Genomic DNA, 19,780 nt, shown 5'->3' on the forward strand with positions numbered 1-19,780 from the left:
GGTGGTATAATATTTCGTAGCCGTGATGTTTTCCCGTTGGGATCTCAAATACCAATGACTAACCTTTTCGCCATGAAAGTAGAACTAAAAGTGGATTCCCCTGTTTACTGATTAATAATTTATATGGGAAATAAGCCACAATTAAAATGAAAAAAATAATTTTATTAACGTTTCGACGCCCAAATCGGGTGCCGTTGTCAAAATACAAAATATTACTAAAATAAACTAAAGTGTTGTTGCTAAGCAAAAAAATTCTTCTAATAATTTATTTAATCTCACTCATTTATATTGGCAATTCAGACATATATTATACATTTTAAAGTAGAAGACTTTAAAATGATATTGCCAATATTTATGAGTTGCGTTCCTGGGACGACTTACTGAAAGATAGTTCATTCGATTACATGAAATTAACCCCAACTCAAGAATATCCGTCATAAAAAATTATAGCATGTGATATGTCTTTAAAAAGACAACCAAATGCAACGACAGTAAAATTCTCGCGTTAGAGACTTCATAGTAAATCACAAGGGAAAAATATATAAAAATATAAATCACATAGTAAATCATGTAATCGAATGAACTATCTTTCAGTAAGTCGTCCCAGGAACGCAACTCATAAATATTGGCAATATCATTTTAAAGTCTTCTACTTTAAAATGTATAATATATGTCTGAATTGCCAATATAAATGAGTGAGATTAAATAAATTATTAGAAGAATTTTTTTGCTTAGCAACAACACTTTAGTTTATTTTAGTAATATTTTGTATTTTGACAACGGCCCCCGATTTGGGCGTCGAAACGTTAATAAAATTATTTTTTTTCATTTTAATTGTGGCTTATTTCCCATATAAATAATTAATCATAAAAATGCCACAAGGAAATAGCTTCAGAACCCCTGTTTACTGTTTTGGTATAAATAAAAGTGAGAGTGTTTTTATTTAAAGTGCTGAATCGACTAGATTATAAATAACGAGTACTAATTGTTATTTCAAACTGACCTTGTATCGAAAACCGATACATTGATGTGGTAATATAGGTCAATCGTATTTATTATAAACAAACGTATTTGTTTTACCAAAGACACTTAATTATTAAAAGAATTTGTCTTAATGAGATAATTACTGAGATGCAGTGTATCCCAATACATCTTCCCCTTCCCTCCAAAAATTTTCTGACTACGGAAAAGGAAGAAAATTTTCTGATAGTACCACCAACTGCTTACTGCCTTTTAATAAATACAAGTTAGGTTTTTATTTCCTATAACTAATAATTAAATATAAAAAAAATAAAAATGTTCGTTATCAACATTGTTCCCGTTCCACTTGTCACTCTCTGTGTTCTCGGATTGTAAGCATATAATCTATTCTTATGTATTTCCTTGATTTTATTGTTTTCCATTCTGATCTTACAATTAACGTTATTTACCTCTGTTATTGTGAAGGGGCCTACATAAAGACTATTACACTTACCTTTCTCTTCCCTTTGTACCAGGACTAGGTCTCCTATTTTAAAGTGTTGTGATGTTGGTTTGGGCTTATTTTCTTCTTGCCGCTCTTTCTTGTCTTCCTTGCTTTCATTGCTTCTAGTGAATTGACCTATCGCGTCTATGTATTCTGTGTCCTCTGGTTTCGAAGAAGTGTCCGATATCACGACTTCTTTGACATGTGTTCTTTTCGGTTTGTTAATTTGACGTTTATGACATTGTTTAACGTATTTTCTTACGTCTTTTTCCAAATTTTTCCATCTAAATCTTGCTTTTAGCTTCTTTATTAGTCTATTATTTCCTACGTGTCCTCCAAACATCGGGTGATTATGATATTCTTCTATTAACTTGTGTTTTTCTTTGTCATTTTCTATTGTTTCTGGTACTTCACATTGTATATTTCTACATTCTTCAATATTTTGTTTCCTTGTTTAATAAATTCCTCAATTTTGCACACTTTAAAAATAATATCGTTTACGTATATTTCTACTTTACGTACTGCATTCTCTACCGCCAGCTTATCAAGCTGTGCCAACATTTGGTTTAAATCGAAATGATTGAATCCTGTGGCTATGCTCTTGCTGCATTTTATTTTGTTTTTGACCCTAATGCTCAGCCTTGGTGAGATTAGTTCTGCTCCAAAAAACCTTTCTTACTGTGTGTCTGGGGGCTTCTGGCTGTAGTGCGAGTTCATTTTCTGCCTTCGTTTGCCTTGCTTCTTTCTTCTTTTCTCTTGTTTGAGCTCATGTTATAGCTAATATATGGGTATTGTCTATGTATAGGTTCTTTAGTTGATGTAATGTTAGTCTTGAAAGACTGTCTGCATAGTTATTTTTCCCTGCTATATACTCTATTTCGAAATCGTATTCCTCTAAATCTAATTTGATCCTTGTAAGTTTCGAAGTTGGTTCTTTCATTGCAAATAAATGTGTTAGTGGTTTATGATCCGTCTTGACTAAAAATGTTGGTGCTCCATATAAATAACATTTGAAATGATTAATTCCCCAATGAATCGCTAGTAATTCCTTAACGATTATAGGTTTATTACATTCTCCTTTATTGAAACTTCTTGATGCATATGCTATTGGTAGGTCTGTTCCGTTATAATCTTGACTTAAAATTGCTGAACAACTCTCGTTGGATGCGTTTAGGATGAATTGTTTATTGAAATCTGGATATTTTAGGATTGGTGGCTTCATCAGAGATGATTTAAGCTTATTGAATGCTTTTTCACATTTTTCTGACCAAAAAAATTCTACTCCTTTCCTCGATAATCTGTTGAGTGGTCTGCATATTTCAGCAAAATTTTGAATAAAACGTTTATAATAGTTACAAAATGCTACGAATCTTTTTGTTTCTTCCGCTGTCTTAGGTGTCGGGTATTGTTCAATCGTTGCATATTTCGCTTTGTCTGGTGATACTCCTTCCTGAGAAAGATCATGTCCTAAATATGATACTTCTCTTCTAAAAAATTGATATTTTCCTGGGTTAAGTTTCAGATTGAATTTTCGACATGTCTCGAATGTCTTTTTCAGGTTGTCTAGGTGATGTTTTTCAGATATTCCTATTACTACTATATCGTTTATTTAAAGAAATGCTTTGTCTGGTGTTAATCCTGAAAATGCTATTGATATCATCCTTGAAAAGCTATTTGGGCTTACATTTAATCCAAAAGGTAATCTGGTAAATTGAAATGCTCCATTTCCTGTGCTAAACGATGTGTATTTTCGCGATGATTTTTCTAATGGTATTTAGTGAAAACCTGACATTAAGTCTATAACTGAAAACCATTTTGCTCTTCCTAGTTGATCTAATATCGAGTCTATTCTTGGTAAAGGAAACTTGTCTGTGACTATAAAATCTATGCCTAATCTCCATGCTTTATTTCCATCTAACGCTTTTTTCGGTACCAGCACTACTGGGCTGTTGTATTCTAATGTGGACGGTTCTATTATTCCTTGGTCTCTCAGTTTTTGTACTTGTCGGTTTAATTCCTCTGTTTGTGCATGAGGTGTCCTATAGTTTTTAATATATACCGGAGTTTGGTCTTTAACTCTCAGTTTCTGTTCGTAGAAGTTGTTACATGTTAGCATGTCATGCCTTAGGGCGAATATATCTGAATAATCTTCGCATAAACGTACTAACTTATCGCGTATGTATTCTGGAATGTCTAACTTCAATGATTCCCGTAATTCCTTTTTCCTCTCCTTGCTGTCGTTGATCAGTCTATATATGTTGAATAATTTAATGTCTCATGTTTTGATTGCGTTTGTCTCTACTTTTACTGTTTCGTAGGTTGTGTTCAAAATTTTGATGTACGGATTATTACTTGAAATAATTGCTCTAGCTATGAATATTCCTGGTTGTATTTCCTGTTGTTCCACTATCCTGTCGTTCTTCAGCGTTTGAAAAATTTTTACGACTCTGTAAATTTCACATCTAGGCGGTATCATTATCGTGTCATTATCTATATTATCCAAAATGTTCGTACTAGTGTAACAATCGTTGTCCTCTTTAATGTGCATTTTAAGGTTAGCGTAGTCTAGTATGCATTGAAAGTTTGAAATAAAGTCTCTCCCAATGATTCCGTCGGTTGGAATAGGAAAGCTAGGTTCAACTAATTGAAAGATGTGCTCAAATCGAGATCCTTTTACTTCTAGTGTTGTTTCAACTTCTCCCATTGTTTGTAATTCTCCTTTAGTTACTCCTTTTATTTTCGCCTTTGTGTTTGGTTTCACATGTTCCTTCATAAAATCTTCTAAACATTTCAGTATTGAAATATCAGCTCCTGTGTCTATGATAAATGTATTTGTATGTTCTAGGATTCCTGTTTTCATTCGTACAAAATTCGTTAGGTTTAAGTCGAAGGATCGCCATATGGTGGTTCCCGCCTTCTGAACCACCTCAGATAATTAAGGGGTGGTTACCTCCTACCATAAGGGTTGAAGAAGTAACAATACTCACTGTAAATTCATTTATTTGTACGTTGGAGTAATAACGGTAAAGAGCTGGTGGTATAATATGTCGTTGCCGTGATGTTTTCCCGTTGAGATCTCAAATACCAATGACTAATTTTTCGCCATGAAAGTAGAACTAAAAGTGGATTCCCCTGTTTACTGTTTTGGTATAAATAAAAGTGAGAGTGTTTTTTATTAAAGGTGCTGAATCAGCTAGATTATAAATAACGAATACTAATTGTTATTTCAAACTGACCTTGTATCGAAAACCGATACATTGATGTGGTAATATAAGTCAATCGTATTTATTATAAACAAACGTATTTGTTTTACCAAAGACATTTAATTATTAAAAGAATTTGTCTTAATAAGATGATTACTGAGATGCAGTGTATCCCAATATAGTATGATAGCGGCATGATATAGAAAATGATCTTTTGACTATTTCCTACCTTCTGTCAAAATTTCAAGTAAATCCATGCTAGACGAAAAAATTGCGAGCCAAAATGCTTCATTTCCTCAATCGACTATTGGAGCCGACCGACCGGCTCTGTCCCGTCATACAGCTGACCGACTGTAATAACTTTTATTTATATTTAATTTAGAATGTGTGTACTGATTTTCAGCCTTAGTAAATGGATTTAATTACTTTCGTAGGAAAGCAACTTTGGTACCCTCTCAGTAACCCCTGTTCTACGTTTCACTTGACCGATCGCAGTATGTTTCTCTACACACTCACAGTAATCAACTGTGAAAAATCTAGCTTTAGTAAATTTAAAGAGATTTTTCAGCGCTGCCTCTTGGTCTAAAAGGATCGCGATACTACGGAACATAGTAACTAGTGGTTATCACTAAAGCGCTGGTTTCCTCGAAAGCGGTGCCGACAAACTGCGACCATAACACTGCGATGAATGAAGTCATAAAAAACTGTACCACGCAAAATAATAGCGGTGTTTTCCAAGGATGCGTTGGAAGCCACCGCTTGCTGAGTTTGCACATTCCATTGCCGCAGTAAAGAACCTTGAATTTTTTACCGTAATCTGACATAATTCATCGCAGTGCTACGGTCGCAGTTTGTCGGTGCCGCTTTCGAGGAAACCAGCGCTTAAGAGACTAGAACAAACCGTGTGTTCTCTTCGAGAGTCAAAACCAGTTTTTCATTTACACTTCCTAAAAAATATTTGCCTGTCTAAACGAATAGAGTACACTCAGTAGCAAGAATTATTATTACCGGAGGGTTGGCTTAAATTGCTCGGAGTAGTTGCTAAGTGTTCAACTATGACTTAAGTTAAAAAAGCAACCATACTTTTGAAACAACGAAAACAAGCAAGTAGTAGGCATTAATAATGACAAGGCAACGCAATAATCTGTGAAAAATTTCACATGAATTACACTTCATTTGGAGAACGCACCATAGAAAATCTCTTATATAGAACAGGGGAATAATTTGTTGCATTAGACGATAATTAAGGGGTTATATAGGTCTTACGGGAAAAAAAGTGACTTTTAAAAAAAAAATTTATCTCGAAACCTAAAAATTATTTTTATTTACAATTGGAACATGTAAAAGCATAGTACTTAAGGTACTCTCAAAAATTTTCAGCCAAAAATATTCATTCTTGTAGAGTTGACTGCAATTTTTCGACAACAGCCCTTTTTTGCCGTGTGCGGCTTAACTAAGTCCAGTCTCATCTGAAATAAAAAAATCAAAAAGTTTCTTGTAGTTTATACCTCTGGCTAGTGAATGAACGGAGGAATTTTTACTAGGTAAAGTTGTTTTTGTTTTATAAAAAAAATATTTTAAAAATGGTTATTTTTGAAAAAATAAGAAAAATTGGGGTCTAAAATGTGTTTAAACTTATGAATCTTCAAATTTTATTTTTTTTTAATTCCTTCGTTCATTCACTAGCCAGAGGTATAAACTACAAGAAACTTTTGGATTTTTTTATTTCAGAAGAGACTGGACATAGTTATGCTGCCCACCGCAAAAAAGGGCTGTTGTCGAAAAATTGCAGTCAACTCTACAAAGAGAATACCATAAGTAGGTACTATACTTTTACATGTTCCAATTATAAATAAAAATAATTTTTAGTTTTCGAGAATAATTTTTTTAAAAAGTCACTTTTTACCCGCAAGACCTCTGTATCCCTTTAAGGGAAATTAATAATTTCGATGTTTTCGAAGTTTATTTTGGCCAAATTTTAAATAGAAACTTACAAACAAAAAAACATGTGACAAGCTACAAAAAAAATTACGCTTATGTAGCAACAGACCTTCTAATATTTATACAGGGTGGCCAGAAACTCTCCCGAAAAACGAAGAAGAGAGATTGCTCAGATAATTTTAAAACAATTTAACCCATTTCACCTAGTCCGAAAATGCTTCCTAAGGGAGCTAGAGCTCTTTGGAGATAACGCCTTGTACTTAGTTTTTTAATACCTCCAAAACTGGAGGTTCTATTAGAAAAACGATAACTGCTAGGCTTATTTATCTTGGAGGAATAAATCGTTTCCATCAATCCCGAACTTCTAGTACTAGTTATATGCTCCCATTTTTGGTAGATATAACGGTTAATTTGTCGCATATCATTTTTGTATTTAACATTTAAGCATTTTTGGCATTTGATTATCAAAAAATTGTCATGTATTCTAGTACTAAAAGGTACTGTTACTTTAAGTCGGTAGGATACACAATTTTCTAGAAAAATCGATTTGAAAATTTTTCGGTGTTGGAATTTGAACAAATTACCATGCGCCGCCATCTTTAGCTCCCTTGAGACGCACTTTCGGACTAGGTGAATTGGATTAAGTTGTCTTAAAATTATCTGAGGAATTCCCGGTCTTCCTTTGTCAGGAGAGGTTCTCGAGACCCTGTATAAGGCAAATTCGATTATCTTATAACATATTACATTTGTTTTAATAAACATTTTTAAATCTCACCTTCAGAAATAAGGAAGTTGTATATGGCATCACTTTTTTCTTTTGTTTGAATACTGACCAATGTCGCACCCTCATCTTGACATGCTTTAATTGACTGGCTCCAATTATACTAATAAAAAAATGACTATGTAGGTATACTTTGTACGCACTATTTATTTTAAGAGGGTATCCGCTGTGAGCTCGTAGGTAGAGGGGATATTTAAAAGCTCGTGAGAGCCAGTAGTGACCAGTCAGTGAACTTCGGTTGGAAATTTGACATAAAAGTCAAAGCGAATATTTTAAAACATTATTATTATAGATTAAAAACATTATTATATATATTATTATACAAAGAAATTACTGTCAGCAACATAATGTATACCAATATTGTATTGGTGGTTGTATATGTAGAAGGGAAATTTTTTTATTTGAATGTAGGTGAAAAGTTAAACATAAATAAATTGGAGTTAAGATATAGTCAATCTGATAGTAGGAAATGTATGATTAAAGGAAAGTAATTATTATGAAACATTATTTATAAAATTGAGAGAATTCTTGTGACAAAATGGTGAATATGTAAAATTGAAGATAAATAATTGTAGGTTTATAGGTGAGCCCAGTTGACACAAAATAAAATTAAGATTAAATTAATATAGAAAACAAGTGTAGTGAAAAAATAGAATTAGCAAAACAAAATTAAGAGATTGAATATTGTTATAATTTAAATTGCAATAATGTCTGAGTTTAAATGTGAGATATGAAATAAAGTGATGGAATGTTAGGTGTGGGGGTAAAATATATTTGGAAAAGGTCAAAAACAAAAAACAAAGGAATGTGATGTAGGGTCAAAGCCTAGGTGAAATGAGGGAAAGAGAAGGAATGAAAGAGAAATTGGGTATGAGGGTTGAACTGAATGAGAAATAAAATGAAAGAACAGTGAAATGATAGGGTGAACTAATTGGGTTTTGATTAGACGCGTTTAAGTGGTTAGTAATGATTAGTGTGTGTAAAGGAGTTTGGAAACAGTGAGGGTAAGAAGAAGATAGTTGAAAGGGGGTGAATAGGTTAGAGAAGATAGCAGATATGATAGAAGAAGAGAAAGTTATAGTAAAGTAATAAGAATTATGAGAATAATTGACGGTGAATGGGGACAAAATTACGGTTAAGGGATGTTTGTCGATTGACACAGTTGGGACTTTTCTTAAGGTCTTTGACAATTTCCAAATCCTCGTATAAATCTAAACGGAGTGTATTTTTTTGTTGAATATTGTGTATCAACTGGACACCATCAGGAATCTTAAGTTCATGTTTATTGACTTTTAAATGGTGTGAAAAGGCTGAACTGGTATCTCTCTTACTGTGTTCTGCCGATCGGGTGGAAAGGGATCTGTAAGTTCTACCAATGTAGGTAGCATCGCAGTCTGAACAAGAGAGTCTGTATACCCCACTACGGTTCATGTAATGGATAGGGTCTTTGGTGTTAGTTAAGCTTTTGTCGAGGGTGTTATTGACTTTAAATGAAATTCTGATGTTGTCACAAGAATTAGAAATGATTTGTTTGACTCTTTCAGATAATTTGGAGTTATTAAAAGGTAAGGAGGCATAAATTGGAGTAGTCGTGGAAGATGATGAGAAAGCGGATTGTTGAAGTAACTTAAGTTCTCTTTTTTGTTGAAGTTTGTGGATGATGTCTGGGTCATAACCATTGTTAACTGCAATTTGTTTGATAATGTTCAATTCTTTGTTGAATTCAGTTGTAGATAGAGGAATAGAGTTTAATCTATGTATAAAACTATGAAAGGCAGAGAGCTTATGTGAGAGAGGGTGTTTAGAAGTAGAATGGATAACATTATCAGTCTGTGTAGGTTTACGGTAGATACCAAAGTTGAAGTGATCTTGTAGTCTGGTAATAGATATATCCAGGAAGTTAATGGAGTTAGAAGATTCAAGTTCCATAGTAAAAGTGATTTTAGGATGGATTTGATTAATTTTCTGAAGTAAGTTGTGAGCTGAGTCGGAGTTACCAGATAAGAGGATTAAAATGTCATCTACATAACGGAACCAATGTAATACAGTGGAACCTCGATTATCCGTCTCTCCATTAACCGTCACCTCTGTTAACCGTCAAGGTACATACAGAAGTTGTATTGACTACATAAGCAAACATTTTAATGTAAAAAATAAAAAAAAGTTAATTTGATTTGTTATGAGGACACAAATGGCTGAAATCCATTGCTGACAGATAAAGAAATCGTTGAAATGGCAACAAAGGCGGACCAAACAGATTCAGAAGCTGACACAGACTTGGAATTTGACTGTAGCTATGTTGATGAACCTATTGTAACTGACAAAGATTTGCGTAAATAATCTAGAGAAGCTGCATCGCATATGCAATAATTCATCGAGTGGTATTCTCAACAAGAAGAAGCTAATAAAGTAGATTTCATGATCTTATGCCGATTAAGAGATTCAGCCGCCGCAAAATGTGAAGCACCAGTAAAACAAACACAGATTTTAGAATATTTTGAATTGATCCGATTGTACGAACACAAATCCCTCTTATCTTGTCAAACAAACCATAAAAATGAAATTTGAGAGTTGTACTATGAATTTTTAATTTTTTTTAATGTTCTGTTAACCGTCTTTTCGATTATCCGTCATACCCTTGGTCCGGTGCCCTGACGGATAATCGAGGTTCTACTGTATCTCTGGATTTTTTGTGATATAATTGGATTCTAAATGATCCATAAAGACATCAGCTAAGAAAGGGGATAAGCAACTACCCATTGCTAAACCATCTGGTTGTTGATAAAAATTGTTGTTGAAGACAAAGTAATTTTGAGATAGGCAAATTTTGAGAATGTTTATAATAGACGAAGTGGTAGTGGAAGTGACCGAATTATTTAAAAGGAGCGAGTTGACCAGACTAATCGATTCATTTTTTGGGACTGAAGTGAATAAATTGCTAACATCAAAAGAAAGCATGATAATATTCGGATTAATATTAAAAAGTTGAAGTTTTTCAACTAATTGGCGAGAATTCAAAACAGTAAACTGTGGGGTGAAGCTAATAAAGTTTTTAATAATGTTAAGAATGAATTTGGATAAGACAGAGACTGGAGTATTGATAAAACTGACAACGGGACGGATAGGGATGTCAACTTTGTGTATCTTTGGTAAACCGTATAACCTGAGGGTGAGTGGATTTGATGGAAGTTTGGTATATGGTGCTTCATATTCAGAAAAGAAATCAGTAAACTGTTTGAGATTGTTTTTCATTTTCGAAACAAAAGATTTAGAGGGATCAACAGGGAGCAGAGTAAAGTTATTGTTGTGTAGGAAAGATGTGACTTTGTCGATATATAGTTGTTGGTCTAAAATAACAAGGCAGTTACCCTTATCTGCTTTACTGAAAATGAGGTGTTGGTTTTTGATCTTATTTTTAATAGATTTTAGTGTGGATAGAAGGGATTTAGAATTGGTATATGAGAAATTAGGAAAAGAAAGAGATGAAGATGTTTGTGTGGAAGTAGAAGAGGAGTTGATGTTGGAAAGAGAAGAATTATTATTAGGAATAAGTTTAGTTTTGGATTTATTGATAGTTTGGATGCAAGAGTTTCTTATTAAAGTTTTTTGTGTGAGTGAAATGGATAGATTTTGAATAACAGTGTCGGTCTCTATAAAAAGACTCTCAAGATCTCTGATAGATAAAAAAAATATTAGTTGGTCAAAGCTGTGGCATATATTTTTACCTTAACCCTTTCATTACTGTATGGTGCCTATTTCGCCCTAAATTCACTTTAATCAAATATAACCCTGTCACTGTACTATAAATAATCAAATATAACCTGTCACATTATTTCTAGTGTAGGAAACAGAGGTCGAACCTTGCAAAATGGACACAAGTCCGGTTTGATTTTTTTTCAGTTATATCAAGGGGTGCTTATTATAAGACTAACTTGGGGTAATTTGTGGTTTTTGCGGAACGTAGCCCTTCCTGTACCTTTTACAAAATTTTTTTTTTATAGAAATGTGAACAGGACTATATTTTCTACGATTTATTTCTCGACAGCATATGTCTATCATCCACCGTTTAGCGGGGGTGGTGCCCCAAAGTTGACAAGTTTTTAAAAAAAGATATTGTTCTGAAACTATTTCCTTGTGGCATTTTTATAATTAAGTATTTTCTATGGGAAATAAGCCACAATTGTACTAAAAAATGAATTTATTACCGTTTCGGAGCCCAAATCGGGTTTCGTTGTCAAAATACAAAATACTATTAAAATAAACAAAAATGTTGTTGCTAAGTAAAAAATTCTTCTAATAAAGAAGACTTTAAAATGATATCGCCAAAATTTATGAGTTGCATTCCTGGGACGACTTTACTAAAAGATAGTTCATTCGATTACATGAAATCAATCCCAACTCAAGAATATCCGTCGCAAAAAAATCATAGCATGTAATGTGTCTTTAAAAAGACAACCAAATGCAACGATGACAGTAAAATTCTCGCGTTAGAGATTCCATAGTAAAACAACATATTCAAAACAACAAACACATTGAGATCTATTCTATCTAAAACTAAACCTAACAATGAACAAGAAAGAACAAAGAATTGCATTTATAAAATACCTTGTGAATGTGAACAATTTTATTTAGTTGAAACATCAAGACCATTAAACGTTAGAATAAGTGAACATCAGTCTAATATTAAAAATAGAGAATTTGATAGATCTCAAATATGTCAACACGCATGGGATAATCAACATAGAGTTTAGTGGAGAGATTCAAGTATAGGCCTGAAAGAAACAGATAGTAAAAAGAGAAAAATCAAAGAAGCGGCTCTAATTATGCTAAATGAAACCAATTGTGTCGCAAATTCCTCGGTAGAATGCAGTAGCATGTGGTTACCCATACTGAAAAAAGAAGTCAATAGAAAGAAAATACCACGATTAGTAAGTCAATAACATATCGAGTTAGCACAAAATTTTATATTTTAGTATACTTATTGTATATCTATGTATTATTAATATTATTTATAATTCAAACATATTAAAGTCAGAATTTGGTATTAATTTTTTGAAGGTAAATTAAATGTAAGACCAAATACTTACGATGTCGGGATAGTATCTCGAGGTTTTTTCCTGGTTTTCCCTCGTGATTTACTATGGAATCTCTAACGCGAGAATTTTACTGTCATCGTTGCATTTGGTTGTCTTTTTAAAGACAGATCACATGCTTTGATTTTTTGCGACGGATATTCTTGAGTTGGGATTGATTTCATGTAATCGAATGAACTATCTTTTAGTAAAGTCGTCCCAGGAACGCAACTCATAAATATTGGCGATATCGTTTTAAAGTCTGCTACTTTAAAATATATAATATAGATCTGAATTGCCAATATAAATGAGTCGGATTAAATCAATTATTAGAAGAATTTTTTTACTTAGCAACAACATTTTTGTTTATTTTAATAGTATTTTGTATTTTGACAAAGAAACCCGATTTGGGCTTCGAAACGTTAATAAATTCATTTTTTGTAAAATTGTGGCTTATTTCCCATAGAAAACACTTAATTTTAAAAAAGATGTTTAAAAAAAATATATTTTTCCCCAACTGTAACGGAAATTAAGAAGTAATCCTGCGGTAATTATTCACAAATAAGTGACTGATTTTTTGGTATAGGTTTCACTTATGGGTAATTGCCCTATTTTTAATTACAGAGTGTTACATTTTAAAAAACCCCTTTTTATACCATCTGAACCGTTTATGCTAGAGTAAAAAGACTTTCAGCGATTACCCATGTACTGGTGGTATATACAAATTTGTACAATGCACCCACATTTTTTCCCCGGAACCACCCAAAAAAAGAATAAATAAAGTGATTTTCTTGGAATTCTTCACACAAAATACTCTTTATTAATATGCTTCATATATCATTTTGTGAACGTTATTATTACCCATGCATGGACATCAAAAGCGATTTCCTAGTGCAACCCCTGTAGCCCAAAAAAATCAATAAAATGGGAGGTTGAAATTATTTTTTGTTTTTTGCTTTTTGATCCATATGGGCATATGCTTCATCAATAGTGCCTTTCAAAAATATATATGGTTATTGCAACATCCCTACGGAAACCACCCCTATCCTTGAAAATATACTGCAGAAACTACCCCTATCCCTTGGCGAGGATGTTTTTACGATTTTCTCATTACCTATGCATTATTTTTAAACAAAACTTATACAAGGTTAAGGACCACTATTTTCTCAAAAAATTAGGTCCCATTCATTTTTTTCGTATAAGCAACCGTTACGGCACAGTGGCGCCGCAAACCTCATATATGCTTTGGCGAGCTCCAGTTTTTGTTTTTTTTTCGTCATCTGTTCGTTTTATTGATAAAGTACTTATGTAAAATAAAACAACACAGTGTAATCTACAAATTATGACCTATGCACATTTTACAATATTTGCGCCCCAAAGCCACAGTGGTGGCCCAAAATCAATTTTTGCATATTTTCGCCACCTACACGCATTTTGTTGCATTAATGCTACCTTAATAGCACAATATTCACCCTTAAGTGGTCGCTAAGCACTGGCGGATCCAGGAAGGGGTGATGGAGGTGATATTATATTTAAAGATTATAAAAATATTCATTTATATTTATAGAAATACTTATATTATATTATTATTTTTAAAAAATGGAGTACTTTTTATGCTTTAGCGACAGTGGCGGATCCAGCATCGTTAAGAGGGGGGTGCCAATTGCTTAAATTTCTATAAAAATAAATGAATATTTTTGTAATGTTTAAATATAATATCACTTGGTTTGAAAGGGGGGGGTGATCGCCCCCATCACCCCTCCCTTGATCCGCCACTGCTTAGCGACCACTTAAGGGTGAACATTGTGCTATTAAGGTAGCATTAAGGCAATAAAATGCGTGTTGGTAGCGAAAATATGCAAAAATTGATTTTGGGCCACCACTGTGGCTTTGGGGCGCAAATATTGTAAAATGCGCATAAGTCATAATTTGTAGGTTACACTGTGTTGTTTTATTTTACATAAGTACTTTATCAATAAAACGAACAGATGACGAAAAAAAAAACAAAAACTGGAGCCCGCCAAAGCATATATGAGGTTTACGGCGCCACTGTGCCGTAACGGTTGCTTATACGAAAAAAATGAATAGGACCTAATTTTTAGAGTAAATAGTGATCTTTAACCTTGTATAAGTTTTGTTTAAAAATAGTGCATAGGTAATGAGAAAATAGTAAAAACATGATCGACAAGGGATAGGGGTAGTTTCTGCAGTATATTTTCAAGGATAGGGGTGGTTTTCGCAGGGATGTTGCAATAACCATATATATTTTTGAAAAGCACTATTGATGAAGCATATGCCCATATGAATCAAAAAGCAAAAAACAAAAAAAAATTCAACCCCCCATTTTATTTATTTTTTTTTTTGGCTACAGGGGTTGTACTAGCAAATCGCTTTTGGTGTCCATGCATGGGTAATATTAAGTGCACAAAATGATATATGAAGCATATTAATAAAGGGCATTGTGTGTGAAGGATTCCAAAAAAAATCACTTTATTTATTAATTCTTCTTTTTTTTAGCGTGGTTCCGGGGAAAAAATGGGGGTGCATTATACAAATTTCTAAATAGCACCAGTACATGGGTAATCTCTAAAAGTCTTTTTACTCTAGCGTAAACGGTTCAGATGGTATAAAAAGGGGTTTTTTAAAATGTAACACCCTGTAATTAAAAAAAGGGCAATTACCCTTAAGTGAAACCTATATCAAAAAATCAATCAATTATTTGTGAATAATTGCGGTAGGATTTCTTCTTAGTTTCCGTTACAGTTAGGGAAAAATATATATTTTTTTAAAACATCTTTTTTAAAAACTTGTCAACTTTGGGGCGCCACCCCCGCTAAAAGGTAGATGATAGACAGATGCTGTCGGGAAATAAATCGTAGAAAATATAGTCCTCTTTATATATCTATAAAGGAAATTTTTTTTAAAAGGTACAGAAAGGGCTACGTTCCGCAAAAACCCCAAATTACCCCCTTTAAAGGGGGGAAGGGGGGTTCCGGGACGAAATTTTTTCAGAAAAAGTTGGTCTAATAATAAGCACTCCTTGATATACCAGAAAAAAAAATAAAACCGGACTTGTGTCCATTTTGCAAGGTTCAACCTTTGTTTCCTACACTATTCGTTATGTTATGCAACAACTAACAGTTCGATTATACAGTGCGCTGGAATAAGTGTTTCACCCGCCATATTAACTTATTTATTTTTAGCATATAATCAAAACGCTCGTACAGGTCGATTTTTAAAATAATCATAGTATATTATAGTATCAATGTTTCGAACTTCTCGCGCCCCTCCTTCAGGTGACAGAAATATTTTTGATTTTTTTGAATGGAAAAGTACATCATGTGATACCTCATCTAAAATATTTTGAAATACTGATTAGTTACATGTTTAATACTTGCGTAAAATTTCGGTTCAATGCTTTTTAAATGCATTATTTTTTTTTGAATCCAGAGAAAACTAATAAGAATTTTTGAAAAATTTAAACGCAAAATGAAATATTACATTATTACCGAGGGCCGAAAACCCTTAAAAACGATATTATCTACTAGTTGTATCTATCCTACACTCCGAGTACAACCAAAAAAGGCTATCCCTCCTTCATCCTTTTTCCCACTAAACCTACACCACCAACACACAAGGTAAAGGTGTAATTGTACCGTGCCCAGGCCTACATGGCAGTTGTGTGTCTAAATTGAACTGTCTTAAATGATCGACTGGGGGAACCAGGCCACACCCCCTTTCATTTAAGGCCCTATACCGGCACAGGGAGCGCTGCTGGTATGGACAGTTTACTTCTCCCATACTCGTGGGATCAATATGGAACCATGCAAAAATATGAAAGATTTAACACTAGGTGTCTCGCAGGAGGAACCAACAAACAAACAAACTTCCACTGAGAATATTCGGCAGAATCTGAAAGAAACTAAACCCACCACATCGTGTAATAAAAATACTGAGGACGCAATGCGAACTCCTTTAAAAGATTCCTTTGCCGGTTTGACCTCCTTTAAAAGATGATAAGAAGGATGAGGTTTCTCGGCCAAAAATATCTGGGTTACAGAGAAGGAACCTTCGAAAAATGAGAGAACAGGGAATTGACATTTATAAAGTTAAATTACCTCCTAGACCTCAAAATAAGTCTCCTGGGAATGCCTATATCACACAAGATGATAAGCGGACTTTGTCTGATAGAAGCACTCCTGATGAGAAATTAACAAAAAGAAGCAGAACTGCTGCTGCCTCTTTTAAAGAGCTCAGCAGCAACTACAAAGCTGCTCTTACGGGGATAAAGACGGCAATCATTCCCAAAGAATACCCAGACATATCTGTAACGGAAAAAAGCATTGGGGCCATAACAGAAGCCCTAATTAAACTTACCTATGAGGTTCCTTGCGCACCTTGTTAGGTAATCGGCTCATGGATCGATACTATGGATTAATATGTGCTGACCAGAATTCCTTTAAGATTACAAAGGATTTCTTGGAAGAAAAGACGGAGTGGAAGGTCATTAAGGCTGAGGAACTCCCAAAATCCATACGTGTACCGATGTACCTTCCAGAGAAAATGAGGATCTGAAGTGCCACTGGCGCGAATTGGAAAACAAAATCCTGAACTAAGGATCAGCCGTTGGGCAATTCTGAGTTCCAAACCAGCAGCTGACATAGGACTGAATGTGAGTCTCCGAATTGATAAGAAATAAGAGGCACAGCTCGAAAGGCTTCACTGGAAGCCTTATTACCTTCTCCAGCGAGCAAGTATTATACCGTTGGAAGAGGGTAAAGCAAGACAGTCAGGGAACATTGAAGAACCAAAACCTGCAATATATACTTCCGAACTGCAGGAGGCCCAAGGGGAATCTATGCAGGTAGAAGAAATTACAAGAGGGCCTCTTAGAGACCTAAAAAATTAGGAAAAGATTGCAATACTGCAAAATTAAGATCATTAGCACAAAAAAACAGCTTCGGCACTTTTGTGCCAGGAAGTAGCTGAGAAGAACATAGATATGGTGCTTATACAAGAACCATAAATAAATGAAGGTAAAAGATACGGGCATTAAATGTTAAGGGATGGGAACTAATTTTGGGGGTACCTGACAATAAAATCAGAACTTGTATCTTCTGTAGATCTGAACTTAACCTGGTACCAGTTATGGAGCTCTGTGGCGGAGACATAACAGCTGTCAGAATTAAAATTATTTGCAATGGGTTGGTTATAGAGTTGATTGTTGCGTCTTTTTATCTTTCTATTGTCACTAAAGAACAACTTCCAGGGAATAACCTACAGAACCTTCTAGAATACACCAATAATAAGCATACAGAACTTATCACTGGAGTCGACTCCAACGCTCACCACACCTTTTGGGCGAGCAAAGATACAAACAATAGAGGTAAGTTACTTTTTGAGTACCTTTTCACTACTGAACTTGATCTTCTGAACAGGGGTAATACGCCCACCTTCACGACATCAAAAGCCTGTTCCAGGCTGAAGTGTTTATTTTGGTGGCCTGCGTTGATAAAATCATTGATGAAGACCCTAAAGCTGAGAGAATCAACATCTACACAGATAGCTAAATTCTTTCTGTAAATAACCCTCTCACCAAACAAAACTGGTGAGAAACTGCAAAATCTCCTCAATAACCTGGCAAAAGACAATAAAGTGTCTGTAATATGGGTGCCGGATCATGAAGATGTGCATAAGAACGAACGAGCAGATATGTTAGCGAAACAAGGCTCGAAGGAAACTTTTGAAGACCCAGAACCTTTCTGTGGTATCACTAAAGATGCTATGAAAAACGTGGTTCAGAAATGGCTGATAAATAATCATCAAAATAAATGAAGAACCACTCAAGGGCAAATCCAGACTTAAAAAATAATCAAGAATATTTATAAAAAACTCTCGAAGAGTTTGATGAACCTCAATAAACGAGAGATCGAAACGGTCACTAAAATGGGGACGGGACATTGCCGTTTAATAAATCGCCTATACAAACTAGGTAAGTTGAATGAACCATGGTGCAGAAAGTGTGAAATGGAAGAAGAGGCTGCCATACGCGTACTATACCATTGCAGTGTACTAGTTGATATAAGGCAGGACATCACTGGTCAAATTAGGTTTGAACCAGAAGAGATCCTAAAGCTACCAATAAGAAAACTGTTGGTCTTCGTTGAGGCCATAGGACTTATTAAAGTTTAAGGAGAAAAACAGAATTTGGTACAAAGGTTTTATGACCAAGTGCCAGAGACTAACGAGTCTCGCTTGAGTTAAGAAGAAGGAGATGAAAATATCTGGAGGAGGTATTTGTTCAATAACTGACAAATCAGGGCTCACTGATGATGAACTACATGTTTTTTAGAAAAAATTTAATGCTAATGAATCTTCAACAAATTCTAAAATACGTACCTTTCTTTTAATAATGTTAAAGACTGTCTTGGGACTGGTCTCTTTGGTGCAAGTATCTACAATCATTATAATTTAAATTTGTATATACATAAAAACTTAAAATTTTAAAAAGTGTAAAGCCGTTCATAAAAACCAGAAATAAAGCATAGTTCTATATAGATAATAGGTAATCAAAATGTTATTCTGGGGCAGCGATACGGCAACCCTTCTACGAATCTTTTCATCAGTTCGATCAAAAGTTGACTACGGCAAGTGGTATATGTATAACCCAGCTAAGAAATCAGTTCTTAAAAAAACAGATGTAATTCAAAATACAGGACTGCGAGTCGCTTTGGGCACCTTTCGAACAATGTCGCGTGATGAGAGAATATCTCACGTGAAACGCACTGAGAGTGGCCTTGATTTTAACATTACTTTAAATATAATCAAAGAAAATGATCAGACGCTAACAATGTCCGATTGTTTCCGTAGTTTTATGTTAACCAAAAGTCATTATTTGTCAACATACAATTACCAACACAATCGGACATTGATAGCTTCTGCTCATTTTCTTTGATTATGTAAAGTAATGTTAAAATCAGTTAGGCCACTCTGAAGATAGGAGTTAGAAAATTAGAAGGGACTACAGCATGTATAATTTACCAGCGAAAAAAGTTGTAAGCATTATTCTGAAACCTTGAGAGAAAATCTCATGTAGCGACAAACGCCGGGTTAAGAGAACATTAATATCAGATTTTTTTTCAAATCACGTGTAGAAAACGTAGCATCAGTATAAACAGATGATAAAGAAACATCAAATAAAATAACATCATTTAATACTTAATTACAAAAATATAAATCTGATAAGATGACCCATCACTACCCAAAATATAATATTTTAGGAGTATGTATACTCAAATATTTGTATACATAAATATTT

General features: G+C 34.0%; 1 protein-coding gene across 1 annotated transcript in view; it reads right to left on the reverse strand.

Moving 5' to 3' along the window:
• LOC126881307 (C-type lectin lectoxin-Lio3-like) overlaps positions 1–19,780 on the reverse strand; it is a 31,963-nt gene that overhangs the window by 11,999 nt on the left and 184 nt on the right. Inside the window, exons 2-3 of the mRNA XM_050645510.1 lie at positions 18,862–18,917; positions 7,385–7,493 (exon numbers count right to left, since the gene is read on the reverse strand). Coding sequence (XP_050501467.1) covers positions 7,385–7,493; positions 18,862–18,917 — 165 coding nt within the window. The remainder of the gene's footprint in view (positions 1–7,384; positions 7,494–18,861; positions 18,918–19,780) is intronic.

The sequence above is a fragment of the Diabrotica virgifera genome, chromosome 3 (assembly GCF_917563875.1).
Source record: "Diabrotica virgifera virgifera chromosome 3, PGI_DIABVI_V3a".
In the NCBI taxonomy this organism is placed as follows: domain Eukaryota; kingdom Metazoa; phylum Arthropoda; class Insecta; order Coleoptera; family Chrysomelidae; genus Diabrotica; species Diabrotica virgifera.